This window comes from Lagenorhynchus albirostris, chromosome 5, assembly GCF_949774975.1.
Source record: "Lagenorhynchus albirostris chromosome 5, mLagAlb1.1, whole genome shotgun sequence".
NCBI classification, from domain to species: domain Eukaryota; kingdom Metazoa; phylum Chordata; class Mammalia; order Artiodactyla; family Delphinidae; genus Lagenorhynchus; species Lagenorhynchus albirostris.
The window spans coordinates 79,437,411-79,456,236 of NC_083099.1; the positions used below are offsets into that span (position 1 = coordinate 79,437,411).

Sequence of the window (18,826 nt, forward strand, 5' to 3'; positions counted from 1 at the left end):
CAGTCAAGAAAAGGGCTCAAGAAATCACATTCTCCTTCGTTCAGCCTCCACTACTGCTGACCTGAGTGGCAGATAAGGTGGGGCTAGCTTTCTGCCACCAATTAATAGGAGGGAAGGACTGTGTCACTGACAGATGAGTGCCTGTGAACACCCACATTGTCAGTGGCACAGACTGGGACCATTCGCTGCCTTGTCAGTTTTGCTGCACATGTCTGAACACGAATGTCTGACCACAAGTGGTTTGAGAACAGTTCTGTCTGTCACGTGATTCTTTGGCCCTCTTGGTCTTGAAGCCAGAGGCAGATATGGGCAGGGGCTGCATAAGACCATGTCGAATAATAGCAGATCCATGTTTCCAATAGTTTAGCCATCCTTCTTTTGCCTTTTGAGATGGCAGTGCCTTGAACACTGCTCAGTGAGATTTTGGTCCTTCAGATATCTGTATTTCTCTCAAGCATTTCCACTTCTGCCTAGCTTGCTCTTCTCATCCTGTAGGAGTCAGTTAAGGCATCTTATCTTCAGAAAGTCTTGTTTGAGTCTCACCTTCCTGTTGTTAACACTTGCTCATTGCTTTCTAGAGGTCTCTTTAGTCTGTTTCCTCGGATAGCCATGGAGCTTCTTGAGGACAGGGACTATGCCTTTTTATCTCCAGTCCTTAGCCTAGTAGTGGCATTTAATGGGTGCTCAATAAACGTTTTAGAAGAAAGGAAGCCTGCAAGAAAGAAGCTCTTGCTCTTTGAGAAACAATCTTAGAGATTCATAGGGAGCTGGGCCTGAGAGGGAGCAGTGCCAGCAAGACTGATGCTGGCTGTTGGGGAGAACTTCTGGCTGTTTAGGACCCTTCAGCACCATGAGCCTCGACTCTAGGCCACGGCCCGAGCCTGAGACATAATCACCACCATTGGCTCATCCGGAGATGGGCTCATCTCACTGACACAAGGGTTTCCTTGATGATTTTGTGTTTTAGGAGGAACCAAGGAGCAAATCCAAGATCTGTGCCAATGTGTTTTGTGGAGCCGGCCGGGAATGTGCAGTCACAGAGAAGGGAGAGCCCACCTGCCTCTGCATCGAGGTAAGTCCCGAGGGTGGGAGCCAGAGTGTGGTCATCTCGCTGGAGCTACCAGTCTGCAGAGCAGTGCCAACGATTTCATCATCTTTAGAAAAGCACACCTTGTCTATCTGAGAGAAGTGAAATTTTTATCTCAGAAGTTAAAAATCAGATGTGAATGTAGGGATATTTTTCCTTTTAAAAAATGTTTAGCTTTAGAAGAGTTTTCAATTACAAAATTAACAATTGCTTTTTATAAGTCAAGTAGTACAGACATTTATGCAAACATAAATATAATAATCTTCCCCATAACCCTCAAATCCCATTAGTCTGAAATAACCAGTGTAAACAGTTTGGTGTTCCACACGGGTTTTTTTTCTATGCAGCTATAAACATATATTGTTTCCCCCTATTTTATACAAAAATGGGATCGTAATATAGACAGATCTAGATACATGCAACTTGTATCTTATTAATATATAACAACAACCCTCTAGGTCAGCACATATAGTTCTAACTCATTTTTTAATAGCTCAATATTTAGTGATGTACAGGAACCAGATTTATGTAATCATTTTCCTATAGATGGACATTTAGGTTGTTTCATGGGTTGTTTACCACTACAAACAATGAAATCTTTCTACAAATGTTCTTACATGCTGCTGGCTTTATCTCTGTAGGATAAAGAGTCCCACTGGGGCATGCTAGGTCAAAGGATATGCATATTTTAAAATACTAGATGGAATGCAGATTTCTCAGGTTTGGTTTTGTTTTTAATGAAGTTTAAAAAACAAAGTGACCTTTTAAGAAATACTTCTTTTGTAGGCAGCATTCTTGCTCTTGGCAAACATAAATAACCTGGATGTGTGCCCTTTTTTCCCCTTTCTGTCAAATGAACCCAAGACTGGAAATTCATCTGTAATTCTACAAGTAAATACACCCACCTTAGTCCCCTGTTGAAAGATCCTGACCCATTGTCCCAGAAAGGAAGTCCCCAACTCAGAAACCTGCAAACCAAATCTGCTGGGGACTCTGGGATGTCCTCACTAGTGGTGTTCCTGGCCACTATGTGGCCATTTAGGGTCCAGAAACCTGGTGTCTAGCCTCAGCTCGGCCATATATCATTGTGTGATTTTAAACAAACTAGTTGCCACTGGATGCCATAAAGACAGACCATGTTTGGCTTTGCTCAGGGCCAGCACATGGTAAGAACCAAGTGGTAAGTATTGGTTAAAAGAAGTTTGTCTTTCTGGGCTTTGGTTTTCTGTTCTATAAGTTGGAAAGGTTGGGCTGCTTTCCAGTTCCAGGGTTCTGTGTTTTTACCACAGCTGCTCATTTTTACTTTAGTGCCTTTATTAGGTCTGAGCAGAACTTGCTCCCCCCTTACCCCTTTCAAAAACCATGGAAGTCTCAGGCTTCCCTCCTGCCAATGCAGGGGACACGGGTTTGAGCCCTGGTCCGGGAAGCTCCCACATGCCGCGGAGCAACTAAGCTCGTGTACGACAGCTACTGAGCCTGCACTCTAGAGCCCACGAACCACAACTACTGGGCTCACGTGCCACAACTACTGAAGCCCGCCCGCCTAGAGCCCGTGCTCCGCAACAGGAGAAGCCACCGCCCACGCACCGCAACAAAGAGTAGCCCCCGCTTGCTGCAACTAGAGAAAGCCCGTGCACAGCCAAAAATAATAAATAAATAAATTAAATTAAATTAATTTAAAAGAAACTAAAAAAAAATCATGAAGTCTAAAGAAACTGAGCTTGCCTGTCACAATGGCACTTTATATAGTATAGCCAAAGTAGAATCAGGTTGCCAAGTGAACCTTAGTTCATTTACTGTGTAGTACTTCACAAAGACCCAGGCACCCCCTGCCCCTGCCTCACAGCAACTGTTGTGAGATTAGGAGAAAAACAAAATACTAAATAAAGCCAGAGAGCAAAGATTCTTGTAGCTAGACCCTGGAATAAGTGAAGAATTGGGGTGATGGGGGGTAGGGAGCTGTATGTGCCTGTCTTTCAGTCTCTCCACATTCCCAGCTCTGGCTGTTTTGTGTCGTAGAATGTTGGAATTTAGGGCTTCCCTGGTGGCGCAGTGGTTGAGAGTCCGCCTGCCGATGCAGGAGACACGGGTTCGTGCTCCGGTCCGGGAAGATCCCACATGCCGCATAGCGGCTGGGCCCGTGAGCCATGGTCACTGAGCCTGCGCGTCCGGAGCCTGTGCTCCGCAACGGGAGAGACCACAACAGTGAGAGGCCCACGTGCCGCAAAAAAAAAAAAGAATGTTGGAATTTTAAGGGATCTTAGATCATCCAGAGACATTGATTGACTTTCTACAAAGTGATAAAGTGATAGATAATCCAGATTCCTGACTTCGAATAAAATGCCCTTCCTGCTAATTTGATAGGGTTGGAGTAGGGGAGATCTATTTCTTTTCATTGAGTAGAAGAGATGACCCTGGGCCAGGATCAGCACAGAGCACCACGAGGGGCTGCAAGGTGATGTGGTCCCTCTAACAATGAGTGGAGTAAGGTCACTGATGCCAGAGCTGAGGCTCCCTGTTGCCCTGGCAGGATAGAAGGCATCTCTGCTGGTGGGGACTCCCCTCACAAGATGGCTCTGTGTGCGTGTGCGTGTGTGTGTGTGTGCACATGCACACACACAAACTCAGCCCTAACTGCACCAACGTCCTCCGCGGTCTGTTTCAGCAATGCAAACCTCACAAGAGGCCTGTGTGTGGCAGCAACAGCAAGACCTACCTCAACCACTGCGAGCTGCATAGAGATGCCTGCCTCACTGGATCCAAAATCCAGGTCGATTACGATGGACACTGCAAAGGTAAAGAGTGCTCTCATCACCACATCACAGCTCCAGCTGGGGAGCCATGGAACGGAGCAGTGTGGCCTGGCTTCCTGGAGTCCTTTCCACCCTGAGCATAGTGCCCAAAGCTGTGGAGACCACCCAGTTGCTTGGAGAGGCATCCCCTTGGTGCTCATGAGCCTGCTGGGTTTGCCCTGGGTGGCCCAGGCCTCTGCCCTGTGCTTCCTGCATCAGATTCCCAATGTGGCTTTCAGTGCTGTCTGGAGATGGATAGTGGGTGGGGAACCACATCAACAGTCAATAATATGGTAGCATTTAACTGAATTCTGTACCTTTTTAGAAAGCAGATAAATTTCACATATCCTATGCTTTTTAAATTTGGGCACCTCTCAGCCCTGATAATATGATATTTCCTCTAATTCACACTCAAACCATTGCTATTATGGTAAGAGGGAAGGGGTCCCAAGCTTGTTGCTACCTAGACACCAGCCGCCTGGCCAGCCTTGAACTTCCTTGGAGAAATAAGAAGCTGTTTCCCACATGTTGGTCTCCATTTCTTTGTCCATAATGATTCTGTATGAATTCTCAAACCCCCAGCAGCACCGCGCCCCCCGCAAGCTAACAGTAGGAGGTGTGAGATCAGGAGGGCAACTCAGTGGCCTCAAAATGTCAAACAAAGCAGGGAAGCAAAGATCCCCAAACGTGGGACCTGGAAGGAGAGGATGTAAGGACTCAAGACGAAGTGATGGAAAGATATAAGTGGCCCCCTTAATGTGGGCAGTTTTAATCCTAGCAATACACAGAAATTTTTTTTCTTCACTTTGCATTATGCATTTTCTCCTTTTGTCTTGCAGAGAAGAAATCTGTAAGTCCATCTGCCAGCCCAGGTGAGTGCCTGTTTTTTCTACGGTGTGCATCTTAGGGAGGAAATCCCATGTTCCACAATCCCTGCCAAAGCTCACAAGATCTTCAGTGTGTCAGAACTTGTGACCCAGAACTAGTCACTTTTCAACATAGCTCACAAAAGCTGCAAAACTGCATTTTTTTGTGCTTGTCACGGGAAGCAGCTGGTTGGGTCAGAATGTTGGCTGTATTTTCCATTTTTGCTGAGTAATAATTTAACTGCAAGGATGGGAAAGCCACCAAGTCCCTCCTTTAGTGCTCTGTGAGACCTGCGGGTGTCACAGAACAAGGAGAATCAGATAGGACAACTCGTTTTGAAAGGGGTGATTGGAAACGACAGTGAGACTCTTTCCATGGTTTTCTATGAATACAAATTTAAAATTTCCTCATGATTTATAGTTACCAGACTCCTTTAGCATACAATTTTCCTTAGATCCTCACAATAACCTTGTGAAGTAGCTTTTACTATAATTACCTTATAGATGAGGAAATCTAGGCTCAGAGAAGTTAAGTGAATTTCCCTGAGTCACACAGCTAGGAAGTGGCAGAGTGGGGGAAAGTGCCCATAGTTTCATTTCCCTGCTCAGTGCCCTTTTCACATCCCAACATGTGTTGCCTCCAGGAATTCCCTTTTGCCAAGGCTTTCCCTTCTCTGCTTCCCCATCCACTGGACTCTCAGCCCCACCTGTTGTTGCCATGTGGCTTACAATGAACAGCTGTCCAGAGCAGGGCTTCAACATGCCCTTCCTTGGCCTCATTTTCTGTTGTTCATAATAAAGTATAAAATTTTAAGTGGGAGAAGTTTTTAAGTGAGAGAGACGAAAAGCTATATAGAAAGAATCAGAAATCCAGTGCATAAAGAATTGTAATGTTTTCACTTATTCGTTTATTATTTCAGCTCGTTTTTGAGCCAAGAGAGCTGTTCTATTGATTGATTGATTTTTTTTTCCCCTCAGCTTCCTAAAGTTAATGAAAATGTCCTTTATTTTTCTTTCTTTTTTCTCGCCTTAGCAACATAATCTCTGTTTCAACATTCTCAAACTTTATATTTTTAAACATGAGCTTGAATCCTGGGTTAGATACTTTCTAGTGTGTACCCTGGGCTGACTCCTCTGTACATGTGTGTGATGATCCTGTTTCCCTGGATTGCTGTGAGAATTCAGTGAGATGACACATGCAGACTCCTGGGCACTGAGTCCCCATGTACGCGGTGCTGGGTGACATTGGGGTCCTCACTGCTCGGCTGACCTCCCTCCCCTTTCCTGCAGTCGTTTGCTATCAGTCCAACCGCGATGAACTCCGGCGTCGCATCATCCAGTGGCTGGAAGCGGAGATCATCCCAGATGGCTGGTTCTCTAAAGGCAGCAACTACAGTGAAATCCTAGACAAGTACTTTAAGGTAAACCAGAGTTGGAGTCAAAGACCGTTCAGCCCGGAGAAAGGGAGTCTTCCTCTCCCATTACCTGATCACATCTTCCCAGACCACAAGGAAACATAAACCTGCATAGAGTCCCTGAGTTTCTTCATAGATCATTCCATGAAGCTGAGACAGACAGTGGGACTCCAGGAGTCCAGCCTTTGGGATCTAACACACATGGGCTGCTCCCTTTGGGCAATTAAAGCCACAAAGGTCTTGGAGAGCCTGTCCATGAAAAATATGGCCAGGCTGTATCCCCATCCTCCATATGACACCTTGTAGAGCTGCCTGCCAATACCCAGACCCAGGCCACTTCAGCCTCTTTTCTACCCAGTTTGGCTTTTCTCTAAGTCTTTTTTTTTTTTTTTTTTTTTTGCGGTACGCGGGCCTCTCACCGCCGTGGCCCCTCCTGTTGCGGAGCACAGGCCCCGGACGCGCAGCCCCAGCGGCCATGGCCCACGGGCCCAGCCGCTCCGAGGCATGTGGGATCTTCCCGGACCGGGGCGCAAACCCGTGTCCCCTGCATCGGCAGGCGGACTCTCAACCACTGTGCCACCAGGGAAGCCCTTCTCTAAGTCTTTAACTTGACCATCCATGGCCTGCAGAGTTTCTCTTCATCTGAGGAGAGTCAATGGACTGGTGTTTCATGGGTCCAGAATTCTTCATGAACCTAGATATTGCTGTTCCCATTGTGTTTAGCTGAAGAAACAGATCGTTCCAGTTGGAGGGAGGAAAGATGCTGCTTTCAAAGAGGAAAACGTGAGAGGGAATAGTATTTAGCAATGAGTAAGGCTGCCACGATGTGGAGATCTTTCAGAGAGCTTGAGACAGTTGTTGGAAGAAGCAGTTAATGGCGCTCTTCCTGCTGACTGATAAGGACATAGTCGCACACATAGGTACATCACACTCATAAACATAACACACACAGAAACACAGACGTACACACACCACATACAGAGATGTGCATGCCACACAGAGACACATCCTACACACACGTTCAGGTGCCCGCATTCCCACACCTGCACAAAAGACCCCCTCACTTACAGACACACACATCTCTGGGTAGATGCCCTTGGAGGCTCATCCCCAGACGGATGCCCTCACATGCCCCCAGGGTGTGTCGCAGGCCTAGCCAGCCTGGACTCGGGGGCAACGCACACACACACAAGGGACTTCTTGGCACCTCTGTGGCCACTGAATGTGGTCAACACCTGCCTAGTCTGTGGCTTCCTCTTTCTAACTGGCATCATGGACCCCACAGATGGAAACATACCAGGTTGGGTTGAAGTAGGATATTGGTCATTTAGGACTTCATTTGCGTTACCGTCCTTGGGTAGAAGTTTCTCTCTGTGACAGAAAGTAAATCTCTCTGGATTCCAAGTGTTTGAGAAGAGAAAGCACAGCCTCTCACTCTGTCTTCTCTCTCAACTACTCCCACATTAGAGAGCCCTGGGGGCAGGGGTGTTTCCTTGTCTACAGAAAGGAGCCAGGAGAGTCAGACAGGAGCAGAAGGTTACTTAAAAGAAAATGATTTTTCAAAAGCCAAGTGAACAGCACCTGCTGGGTCGGTCGTGAGCAGTGACTTTGCCGTGGTCATTACAGCCCAGGAGCCATGGGGCCCAGGACGCTCTTTCCAGGAGACCTCCTGGGACCTTGTAACCGTTCTGGTGGCCCCTTGATGGTACCCTGCCGTGGGCATCACTGGCAGGTGCTGTTAATTTGATTCTCAAGGACCAGGGCCACACACCCCCTCCACACATCTCCACCTCCTCTGGCAGTAACTCTCTCTAATAGGCTCCCATCTAAACACTGCAAGGCCACTTGAGAAAGTAGCTTTTCTGTAGGGCATTCTCATGCTAACCAAGAAAGCTTACTCCTGACTGACAAACAAATGCTCACTCTTCCCCGTGTCTTCTGAGAAAACAGGGTTTTCACTATCTCCTTGTTGATGATTATCAAAGAACCATATGGTGCAATCTTCAAAGGGAAGCTTCTTCCCACTAGGCAGACAGCTGCCCGTTGCTGAGAGATCAGTATCTCACAGAGACTGTTTCTGAACCAGTGAATTGCCCTCTAGCCCAGTCGGCATTCCTTACATCAAAATCAGTTGCAAAACAAATCTAATCGGAATTTGGATAAAACCAGAATCAGACTCTCATCTCAACTGGTGTTTCAGTCACAATTTTTAGACAAAAGCATAACAGAGTGAAGAGGGGAAGACCGGGTAGAAAGAGCCTTTTATGACCGTGTCTCACACACACACACACCCTGAATTCCTGGTGGCCAGGGCTGAAATTGGAGCCAGGGTATAAGTATAGTGACCAGAGATCTGAGACCTTTTCCTAGGAACTAGGATGAGAATGATAACTAGGGATTAAGCAAAGGCCTACAGGGTTGTTTTATACGTACCCGTCATACATACCACGGAAAGATTTACAACCTTAGTGTAGAATGCACATGACACATGAGTCATGCAAGGAGAGTCAGTAGCTCTATCTTTCCCTTCCACCTGGTCAGACTTTTCTTCCAGAATCCCTTCCACCGCCTGGGAGCCACTTTGAAAGTAACATGGGGGTGCAGACTATTTCCCAGGGTAGCAATATGAGGCAGCCTAGGGAAAGAATTTTGAAAAAAAAATTTTTTCCACTAGAACTATTTAGGAGAGCAGCAGTTATCCAACTTGGACTTTGATCAGAGCCTTGAAATTGCCACCCTCCTCCTGCAGCTAGGGCCTGGGCATCCTGAATTGTCCCAGATGGCTAAGGTCTCAGTTTAGCATCTTGCCAAAGGGAGGACAGTACTGAACTCACTACACCCTTGCCTTGTGCTCATGGGGTGTGAGCTGGGTCATGAGGACAGGCTGCACCATCTACAGTGTAGCCTGCAGCATAGGGTGGAGGGGTAGGGGGCTTGCACCACCTCCACGGGCAGGTTAACAATGCAAATAACATGCAGGGGCCTTTGCCTTTGACTTCTCACTGATGAGTTCAGCTAGGTGTACCAGTGTGAGAAGTAAGCACTGAGAGCAGGCCAGGGAGGCTGGAATTCAAGCAGCAAGAAATGGTCCTGTGATTCCCAAAGTGAGCTCTGAGGGTCACCTGCACCATTGTTCCCAAGCAGCTTGTTAGAAATACACATCCTGGGCTCCAACACAGATTCTGATTCACAAGTTTGTTCCATGATCATTAGGGTTTGAGAACATGGAGTGGTGGAGTGAAGTCAAGAATGTTTGGAACAGGTCAGGGATGCGGCTACAGAGACCTCTTAAGCACCCCCAGGCTCCTTGGACAGTGCAGGCCTAGGTTCAGGCTGCCATCCTGAGCAGGGTCTAGGACTGAAAGGCCCTCAGTGACCTCTGCCCAGACACTTTGACTCTCTCATCTTGGGGCACAGTGCCTTCCTTCTCTGGGTGCCCCAGGGCTTTGAACCTTTTTTGCTCAAAGGGCAGAGCAGGGTTGGACAGTGTCAAGCACAAGATGAACCAGAGATGGGTCAAGCTGAATGGGGGAATGATAGAGCTGGGGTTTTACAAAACATTCCTGAAAGATCACTTTGTCCCCTTTCTAGAACTTTGATAATGGTGACTCTCGCTTGGACTCCAGCGAATTTTTGAAATTTGTGGAGCAAAATGAAACCGCCATCAACATCACTACCTATGCAGACCAGGGGAACAACAAGCTGCTTAGGTGAGTGGAGTGAGCTGGTAAGGGAGAGGTCCACGAGGGAAGGCTGGATAAGAGAAGAGCTTTGAACCCCTTCCTACCTGCAAAGGAGCCACCAGTGTCAAAGTCGATGTGAAGTAAGAAGCAAAATAGGGATTCTGTCCTGGTCTCTTCTGTGAACGTTATGATATCGGATCAAGTAGTTACTGTTTTTGGCCAGAAATTGCAAGGGATGGAAGAATTTAATTTTAAAATAAATGATCACATCAGACCAAAGTTGTTTCTGAGTGTCATGGGTGATGTTTTAATGTTTAATTTTCTTAAGGAATTACTTTAATGTTCTATTTAACGATAGGTCTAAAATAGCTTTAGTTCTGATTTTAAGATAACCAGTGCTATTTCATGTAGAGAACTCTAATTGTTACAAATGTAAGCACGTTCCTCTCCTTTTCTGGTATTATTCCAGAGTAAATATTAATAAAAATTAACCCCTAAGAAACTTCTGGTGTGGTTCCAGTATACTGGTAAGAATTAAAAATAGGAAAAGCACCTATTTGTTCAAAAGATTTCAAAGCATGAAACCCAGATTCTAGGATTCTTTCCTAATAATAGCCCATGACCTTAAAGTATAATATCTGTAAATCCTTCATATTTTGATAACCTGAAATGAGGTAATATTTTACAAGTTCAACATCTGATCCCCATAATATCCCAGTGAAGGAGGGCTCCTCGTTCCCATTTTACAGATGAGAAAACAGGTGCGGGAAGGTTGAATAACTAGCCCAAGGCCATTTGGGTTGTAAGTGGTTGAGCCAGAACTCAAATCCAGGCCAAGGGGAGACGGAGGGAGCTGGAGTTCTAGAAAACTTTTCTGAAAGATCTCTTTGGAGAAGGGTGATAGTGGTGATGCTGGCTTCAACTCATGTTCTTTCAAATCACACATGCATTTCATATCATCTGTTCCTACCACTTCTGTTTGATTTTTCTAGTTGGGTTGACTTGACATGCATAGCATGGGGAAAGGCAACTGCTAGTGGAAGGTATGCAGGTGGTGAAACATTTGCCAATCCAAGTGGACAAAACCATCCAGGAAACTTTAGTCATCTTGGGCATATTTGAACAGCTTGAGTGATCTGACATCCCATATAATAAACTAAAGATTGTATGCTTACAGGAGTCGGGTCGCATAATGGTTGTAGGAGGTCAGTGTAGAAATGTTCTCTTTAAATAGTCCCCTTGGCCACCTGCGGAGGCCTAGGTCTATGTAATCCTGATGCTTAATTCCTTTCTTTGGGACTGAAGCTGAGGTCTTGCTGACACGTTTCTCCTGTGTTTCATTTCAGAGGACTCTGTATCGATGCTCTCATTGAACTGTCTGATGAAAATGCTGACTGGAAACTCAGCTTCCAAGAGTTCCTCAAGTGTCTCAATCCAGCCTTCAACCCTCCAGAGAAGAGTATGCCTAACCTAAGAAATAGGGAGGGGGTTGTAGGGAGTGGGGACATTTAGAGGGGGCCAAGATAGAGGGGATCATGGAACTCTGCAGAGCTTACTAAGAAAATTCCCTTCCATGATTCTAGACTGGGCGCCAGCCCAGCATCTCCGAGCTGAGATTCAGGTCCAGAAATCTTCAGGTTGTTGGTGGCGTTTGCTCAGATATGGTGCCTCTGAGGGACAAGCAGGTCTTGTCTGGGAAAGGGGTAACATGCACAGACTATAGCCAAGACGTCCTGTTCCACCCTCGCCCTAAACTCTTGCCTCTTATTTCTGGTCCCACAGAGTGTGCTCTGGAGGACGAAACATATGCTGATGGAGCTGAGACCGAGGTGGACTGTAACCGCTGTGTGTGTGCCTGTGGAAACTGGGTCTGCACAGCCATGACCTGTGACGGTGAGCTGTGCACCTCACGCAGAAAGAAGGGACGGCACGGAGACAACTTCCGTCGTGAAATCACCATGAGAGAAGTCAGGGTGGGGATGGTGGGGAAGAGTGCAGTGGCTGGGTCCCAGCAGGGAAACTGGGGAGCAAGAGACTGGCTCATACTTGTAATGTCAGAGCTCTCAGGGGGCAGCACTGAGGGCAAAGCACTTATGCCAGATGCATTATGTTGGAAAGTCACTCCAGAGGTTTGGAACAAGAGAGGTTCGAGACCCAGGACAAGATCAAATGTTGATAAGAGATTAGAATGGTAATAATAATAAAGCAAATGCATAAGAGTGAGAACTACATGCATTTCTTCTAAGCACTTTACATATTAACCCACTTAATCCTTATGACAGCTTAGGAAATCCTATATGTCAAAGACTTAGGTGGTTGGAAGACAAAATGACTCTTGCTTGCCATCCATGCCAAGCAGGAAAAGGAGGCATGTTCATAGACATGTTTGAATTAACAGCATTGGGTCCCCCAAAAAAGAGAAAGTTGAGATAGTTGAGACATGGGCAGGGTGGGTTGGGAGATAGAGATGTCAGGGAGAGTTTGGGGAGGAGGGGGCCATGCACAAGCCAGCATCACCACTGTCACCCTTCTACAAAGAGATGTTTCAGAAAAGTTTTCTAGAACCCCAGCTCCATCTGTCTCCCCTTGGCCTGGATTTGGGCCCTGGCCCAGTCACTTACTACCCACGCACATTACTTTGGAGGTGTCCATTGCACTGGGACACTTTATAGTTAGAGAAATGTGGGTAATTCACCTCGCCTTCCATATGGTAAATGGGAAATGAAATTGAGAGCCTAAAAGGTAGATATTAGTGGGGATCCCTAACTGGCCTCCCTCAGCCACCACTGCTCTGAGCCTTGGTTCTTCTTACAGGAAAGAATCAGAAGGGGGCCCAGACCCATACAGAGGAGGAAATGACCAGATATGTTGAGGAGCTCCAAAAGCACCAGGTGAGTTGCAGCCTCCACGCTGGTTCAGGTATCCCTGTTGCCACCAGGCCCTTCCACCACTCAGACACTGCCTAACTCCCCAGGTGACCAAGGAGATGTGCTCTGTCCCATACATTAGGTCCCGAACGATATACCTGTATACCTGTATTACGCAAACCATGATACATATAGCTCCCTGACGGAGTCCTCGTGGGGCCAGTATGCCCCAACAGATATAGGTTACAACTTGGTAAATTGCTTTATAAGTTAGAATCAGCTGAGTGGTGGTTTGCAAATGTGTTGGAAGTGGTTTGCAAATGAGCATAGTCTAAAAAACCTCCTATTTCTTTTCACCACCAGTGCCCAGACCCAAAGACTGTGAGCTTCTTGAGGGCAGGCTCTATGACTTGCTCACCATTGTAGCCCTGCATTTAGCACACGGTCTGGTGTACAGTTGGCTCTCAGTGAGCATGAAATTAGTGGATTTGGGCCACAGCAGAAAGGATTTAAGTTAAATGCCAAGCTAGCTAGAACATAGCCTGGAAACTTAGAGATTCTGCTTCCTAGAGACTTGAGAAAATAATAAATCAGTATTCTATGTCATTAAGTTGAAGGCCTTCTTGGGGAAAAGGTTCTTAGCAGAATAGTGATCCCCTGACATACTTTTCTGAGGGCCTAGGGAGAAAACATGGATATGCTGGACTTCTGGGCCTGTCTTTCCACTGGTTTACCTGTAGTTTTAACAGAGGATGTTGCTCCTTGAATCATCTGTCTGTAAACTGGGTCTGGTAATATGGGCCTTCTCTCTGACATATAAGTTTTTAAGGAATATAATGGTCACAAGAACTATTGACATTAAATATTTGAATTGAAAATCAAGAATTATTAGTATTAATAATAAATGCTCATATTTATTGATGCTTTTTCATATGCATTGTCATTATTGTCACTGATAGTGTAGAAACCTCATGTCATTTTTTAAAACAAATGCAGAAGCTCCTAGCCCTTTGTTTTTCCATATTTCAGCAGCCTTGAGCCTCCAGATGAGTATAAACCCTTAAAAGCAAAAAGAACTTAATAGGAATTCCTTTCATCTAGGGTGGAGAAATGATCAGAGTAGACAGTGGGGAGTGAATGATAATAGCTAACATTTTTTAGCGGCTCTGTTTTATGTGAGTTGCCTCGGAAGCAGACGCCAAGGCAAGGACTCAAGTACAAATAGTTTATTTGGGAGGCAGTCCCAGGAAACACCAGAAGGGGAGTTGGGAAGAGAGCCCATGAAGGGAAGGAAACAATAAAGAGTGCGTATCCAGGCATGTTACCACCGGGAGCAAGTGGAGCTTAGTCCTGTTGCAGAACTCCAGGAATAGTTACTGTGCACAAGGGAGCAGGGAGCTGGGCTATGCCTGTATGAACTCCCATCAGCCATTGGCTGAGAGCAGCCACCGGCAAACATGAATTCCCTGGCATTTCTGCCCTGTCAGCATGTGTGGGCAGAGCAGGCTCCAGCGGCCAGAGAAAGCCTCAGGCAAAGAGATGCAGCTGCTGGCAGTAAGAAGCCAGGCCAGTGTACTGAAACGTTAAAGGCACAGGCTATGGATGGGGCACCAACAGTGTGTACTAGATGCCAGACACTTGTTTTTTATTCCCTATTTAATTTTTTTATTGAGATGTAATTCACGTACCATAAAACTCACCCTTTTAAAGTATACAATCCAATGGTTTTTAATATATTCACAAGATTGTCAACCATCACCACTGTCTAATTCCAGAGCATTTTCATCTTCCCTAAAAGAAACCCCATACCCATTTGAAGTCACTTACATTCTCCCCTCCCCCAGCCCCTGGCAGCCACTAATCTACTTTCTATTTCTATAGATTTGCCTATTATGGACACATATAAATGGAATCATATGATATATGGCATTTTCTGTCTGACTTTTTTCATTTAGTATAATGTTTTCAAGGTTTATCCTTGTTGTAGCATGAATCAGGACTTCATTCCTTTTTATGGTGAAATAACATTTCATGGTGTGGATATACCACATTTTATATATCCATTCATCAGTTGATGTATATTTAGGTTGTTTCTACTTTTTGGCTATGATAAACAATACTGCTATGAACATTCTTCTACAGGTTTCTGTGTGGACTTATGTTTTCAGTTCTATTGGGTATATACCTAGGAGTGAGATTTGCTGGATCATATGGAAACTTTGTGTTTAATCTTTTGAGGAACTTCCAGACCATTTTCCAAAGTGACTGTACCATTTTATATCCTCACCAGCACTATTCCAATTCCTCCACAAACTCACCAACATTTGTCATGGTCGTTATTTTTTATTAGCCATCCTAGTGGGTGTGAAGTGGCATCTCATTGTAGTTTTGATTTTCATCTCCCTAATGACTAAAGATGTTGAGCATCTTCTCATGTGCTTTTTGGCTATAAGTAAGAATGTCTTCTTTGGAGAAATGGGCTACTGGTATAAGAGGTAGTACTCATTTTGTAGTTGAAGACATTGAGACAGAAGATTTCATAATATGCCCAAAGTCCCCCAGAAAGTCACACAGCCATGATTCAAGCTCAGGCAATCTGCCTCCAGAGCCTGTTGCTCTTTTGTGTGTGTGTGTGTGTGTGTGTGTGTGTGTGTGTGTGTGTGTGTGTGTGTGTGTGTTTTGGGCTGCATTAGGTCTTCGTTGCTGCCTGTGGGCTTTCTCTAGTTGCAGTGAGTGAGGGCTACTCTTCGTTGCCCTGCGCAGGCTTCTCAGGACTTCTCATTGCAGTGGCTTCTCTTGTTGCAGAGCATGGGCTTCAGTAGTTGTGGCACGTGGGCTTAGTAGTGGCTCATGGGCTTAGTTGCTCCGCAGCATGTGGGATCTTGCCGGACCAGGGCTCAAACCCATGTCCCCTGAGTTGGCAGATGGATTCTTAACCACTGCGCCACCAGGGAAGTCCCGAGCCTGTTGCTCTTAATGCTTCTCCCAACTTGGATTCAGAACATTTTGTAGCACCTCCATTTAGCGTCCTTTTCTTCATTTTCTTCACTTCGTCATGAATATAATAATGTCTGACGTTATTGTTTCATAGGAGTTTAAATGGGGTCAGCTCTTAATTTAGCAACAGTTCCTATACAGCCGTGTCACGAGTAAGACATGATCCTTGTCCTCAAGTTGTTCATCATCCACAGAGGAGATAGACAAGCAAACAGAACTCGGCATAAGCATGTATCTGTCATGCTATGTAAAGTCTTGAAGACTAGATAAATGCCAATATTTTTTTTTTTATTCCATAACGCTTATTTTCTCTTGCTTCTCAAAGGAAACAGCTGAAAAGACCAAGAGAGTGAGCACCAAAGAGATCTAATGAGGAGGCATCTGGGAAAGGTGTCCAGAGCCTGGCACCTTCTCTTCCACTTCAGCGCTGAGTCCAGTATATGCAAGTGTCTGCTACAATCGCCAAATCACCAGTATTTGCTTGTATAGCAATGAGTTTTATTTTGTCTATTTGTTTTGCAGTAAAAGAAATGAGGGTGGCTGGCTAGGAGGGGAAGGGCCATAGCCTTCATTTCTAGGTGTACTTTGAGAGAAACTGTAAATGGTGCTCGGGGGCTGGAGGGAAACTGCATCGGTGTTGGGAGAGTGTACCCAGATCTGGAACACTTCTGAGTCTACCACAGCTGTGAACATGCTGCAGGGGGTGCAGGCAGTGAGAAAGAGCTTAGCAGGCTGTCCCCAGAGGAGGGATTTGGGAAGCTCAGTGGAGAAGACTGCATTCGGCTTCCAGCCCTTCCTGCTGCCATCAGCATAACAGACCTCTAGCATCTGTGCTTCTCCTCATGGCCCCAGCCACTGGCTCTAGATACACGGCCATCCTCCTAGTTACCCAGTGTCTGGGAGGGTGCACCCAAATGAGGCAGATACTTGTAGACTTTGAGCCCCTTAGAGACCTAACCAAATTTTTAAAATACTTTTTACCAAAGGTGCTATTTTTCTGTAAACTTTTTTGGCAAGTTGATTTCATTCTTCAGTTATTATCATTATATTATTGTTGTTGTTGTTTAATATTTTATTTTCTTGACTAGAAATTAAGCTTTTGTAATTATTTTTCATTAGTCCTGCCATTTCAGAGGTGGGAGAGTTTGGGGTTCTTCCTTGTGCAGGGACTGCTATCACCCGGACTCCCCCCAGCCCTGCCACATACTAGATGCAGCCCAGAGTTTGCCCCCTGGCTTCCAGTGGGTCAGCAGTCTGTCAGAGGAGCAGGGAGTACCTCAGACAGCAGCCAGGAGAAGTGTCTCCATACAAAGCTTTTAAGATCCAAAAAGCTAATTTGTTTTCATTCATTCTCATAGATCCATGCAAATCAGTATTCCAAAGGATTGAGACCAGTGCAGCTAAGCAAGCCTTAGATGTCCCAGCCTATCAATATGCTCACTGATCCTCCACTAACTAGGAGAGTGACTCTGTCCCTGTCTCTTCCTATTTCTGGGCCTCAGTTTCCTCAGCAGGTAGGAATGCATTAAACTTTTGACTTGAGAAATTGTAAATTCTGTGGTTCTGATAATTGGTCCAGAAGGAGACAATGTGATTTTCCTCCTTCTGCTTAAGATAAATGAAACCTTGTCATTATATAAGAGTCAGACAGCCAAAAACAAGCTGACCAAATCTGACCTCGGTCTGAATGGCCCCACGGGTTGTGCTGTGATGTAGAGCCTTCTGGTAAAGCCTGCCCAGGAAGAGAGTGGGAAAGAGAACCACTTCACTTTGTCTTCACTTTTGCATGTCATCTTTAACCTTCGTGGGAACAGAAATGGCTTTCCCTTTAGAGATGAGGATGAAAGAAGGTTTCACATTTCGAGAGGGAAAAAAATGGACATTGAATCTTAAAACTGTGACTGGGGAGAAGTCAGTCATTCCTGTGTCTTTCGGCCTCTGTGATAATTAACTCCACTCAATACAATGTTTAGGATGCATTTGGAATAACAAAATTAAAAACTTGACATAAGATCTCATTTTCAGAAAGCAGATTACAGACCACCAAAGGGAAATGAGGTAGACTGTACTGCACAGGCAACTCTGAGACAGTTGTGCTGAAAATGGAATTCCTTCTAAACAGATTTCCTTTTTCTCCTTTGAAAACATTCTACTTTGTTTAGAATTCTGAGCTTTTGTAAATCATCCCACTTAAAAGCTGTCTTCCAACCCAACTTGTGTGGTCTGAAATGTACCTCCCTGTCAAAGTGCCTTGGAGAACTCCCAACAGCACGCCTTGATCAAGATTTGCCAGCCCTTGGACACTATGGAAGAGAGGGCAGGAGTACCAGTCTGTTTAAAGCAAGAAGGCAGAGTGTCTCCTCACCAGTTACATTTAGGTCAGTGGTTGCTATCCAAGACAACCCTCCCCTGCAACATTGAATTCCCAAGAGCAAAATCTGCATTCCTCCTGTAAATAGGGAAGCTACTGTCTGCACCACAGGATCATGTGATCTGACAATCATTCACGGAAAGCTGCTAAATAGCCTAGTCTGGGGAGTCTTGCGTGAAGCTTTGCATGGAGCAAATAAACAGGATTCAATTGGGTTCAGTTCTTCCAGCTCTCTAAAAGCACAGGGCTCAGACTGCAAGCTTCCTTGGGCTTTCTCTGTGTGTGTATGGTTTTTATAAACATATTACAGCATCTGTTAAGATTCAGTGTCCATGGAAACCTTCTCACATGCCATGACTCTGGACTCCATCACTGCTTTTGGAAAGCAGGGCTCCTCCACCTGCTAATAAGCCCATGTGGACTAGTCTGAATGTCTTCCCTTTATACTTGTGTTTTTAAACAGTCAAATTCCAAGAAGCAATTTGGACAGGTTTCTGTTGCCTGTGTATTTGTGAAATGTATTTGTATTTAGTAGGCTTCCTTATTGCATTTAACTTGTTTTTTGTTAACTCTTGATTTTTTTTTTGGATACTATTGATAAATAAAGAAATTAAAATAATAGTTGTATTGTTTTCTTTCCCCCAAATTAAGGCCAAATAAAGTTGCAAGAACATTAACCATTTACCTAATAAAAGTAGATTTGAGTTTCAGGAGGCTTAAAAGAGGCCTGAAAAGTTTCTCCTAATCT

At 45.3% G+C, this 18,826-nt stretch overlaps 1 protein-coding gene across 1 annotated transcript in view; it reads left to right on the plus strand.

Moving 5' to 3' along the window:
• FSTL1 (follistatin like 1) overlaps positions 1-18,697 on the plus strand; it is a 51,066-nt gene extending 32,369 nt beyond the window's left edge. The window contains exons 3-11 of the mRNA XM_060150518.1: positions 968-1,072; positions 3,753-3,882; positions 4,719-4,751; positions 6,036-6,166; positions 9,752-9,870; positions 11,190-11,302; positions 11,626-11,736; positions 12,658-12,734; positions 16,033-18,697. Of these exons, the coding sequence (XP_060006501.1) occupies positions 968-1,072; positions 3,753-3,882; positions 4,719-4,751; positions 6,036-6,166; positions 9,752-9,870; positions 11,190-11,302; positions 11,626-11,736; positions 12,658-12,734; positions 16,033-16,077 (864 nt within the window). The 3' untranslated portion in view covers positions 16,078-18,697. The remainder of the gene's footprint in view (positions 1-967; positions 1,073-3,752; positions 3,883-4,718; positions 4,752-6,035; positions 6,167-9,751; positions 9,871-11,189; positions 11,303-11,625; positions 11,737-12,657; positions 12,735-16,032) is intronic.
• The last annotated feature ends 129 nt before the right edge of the window (positions 18,698-18,826 follow it).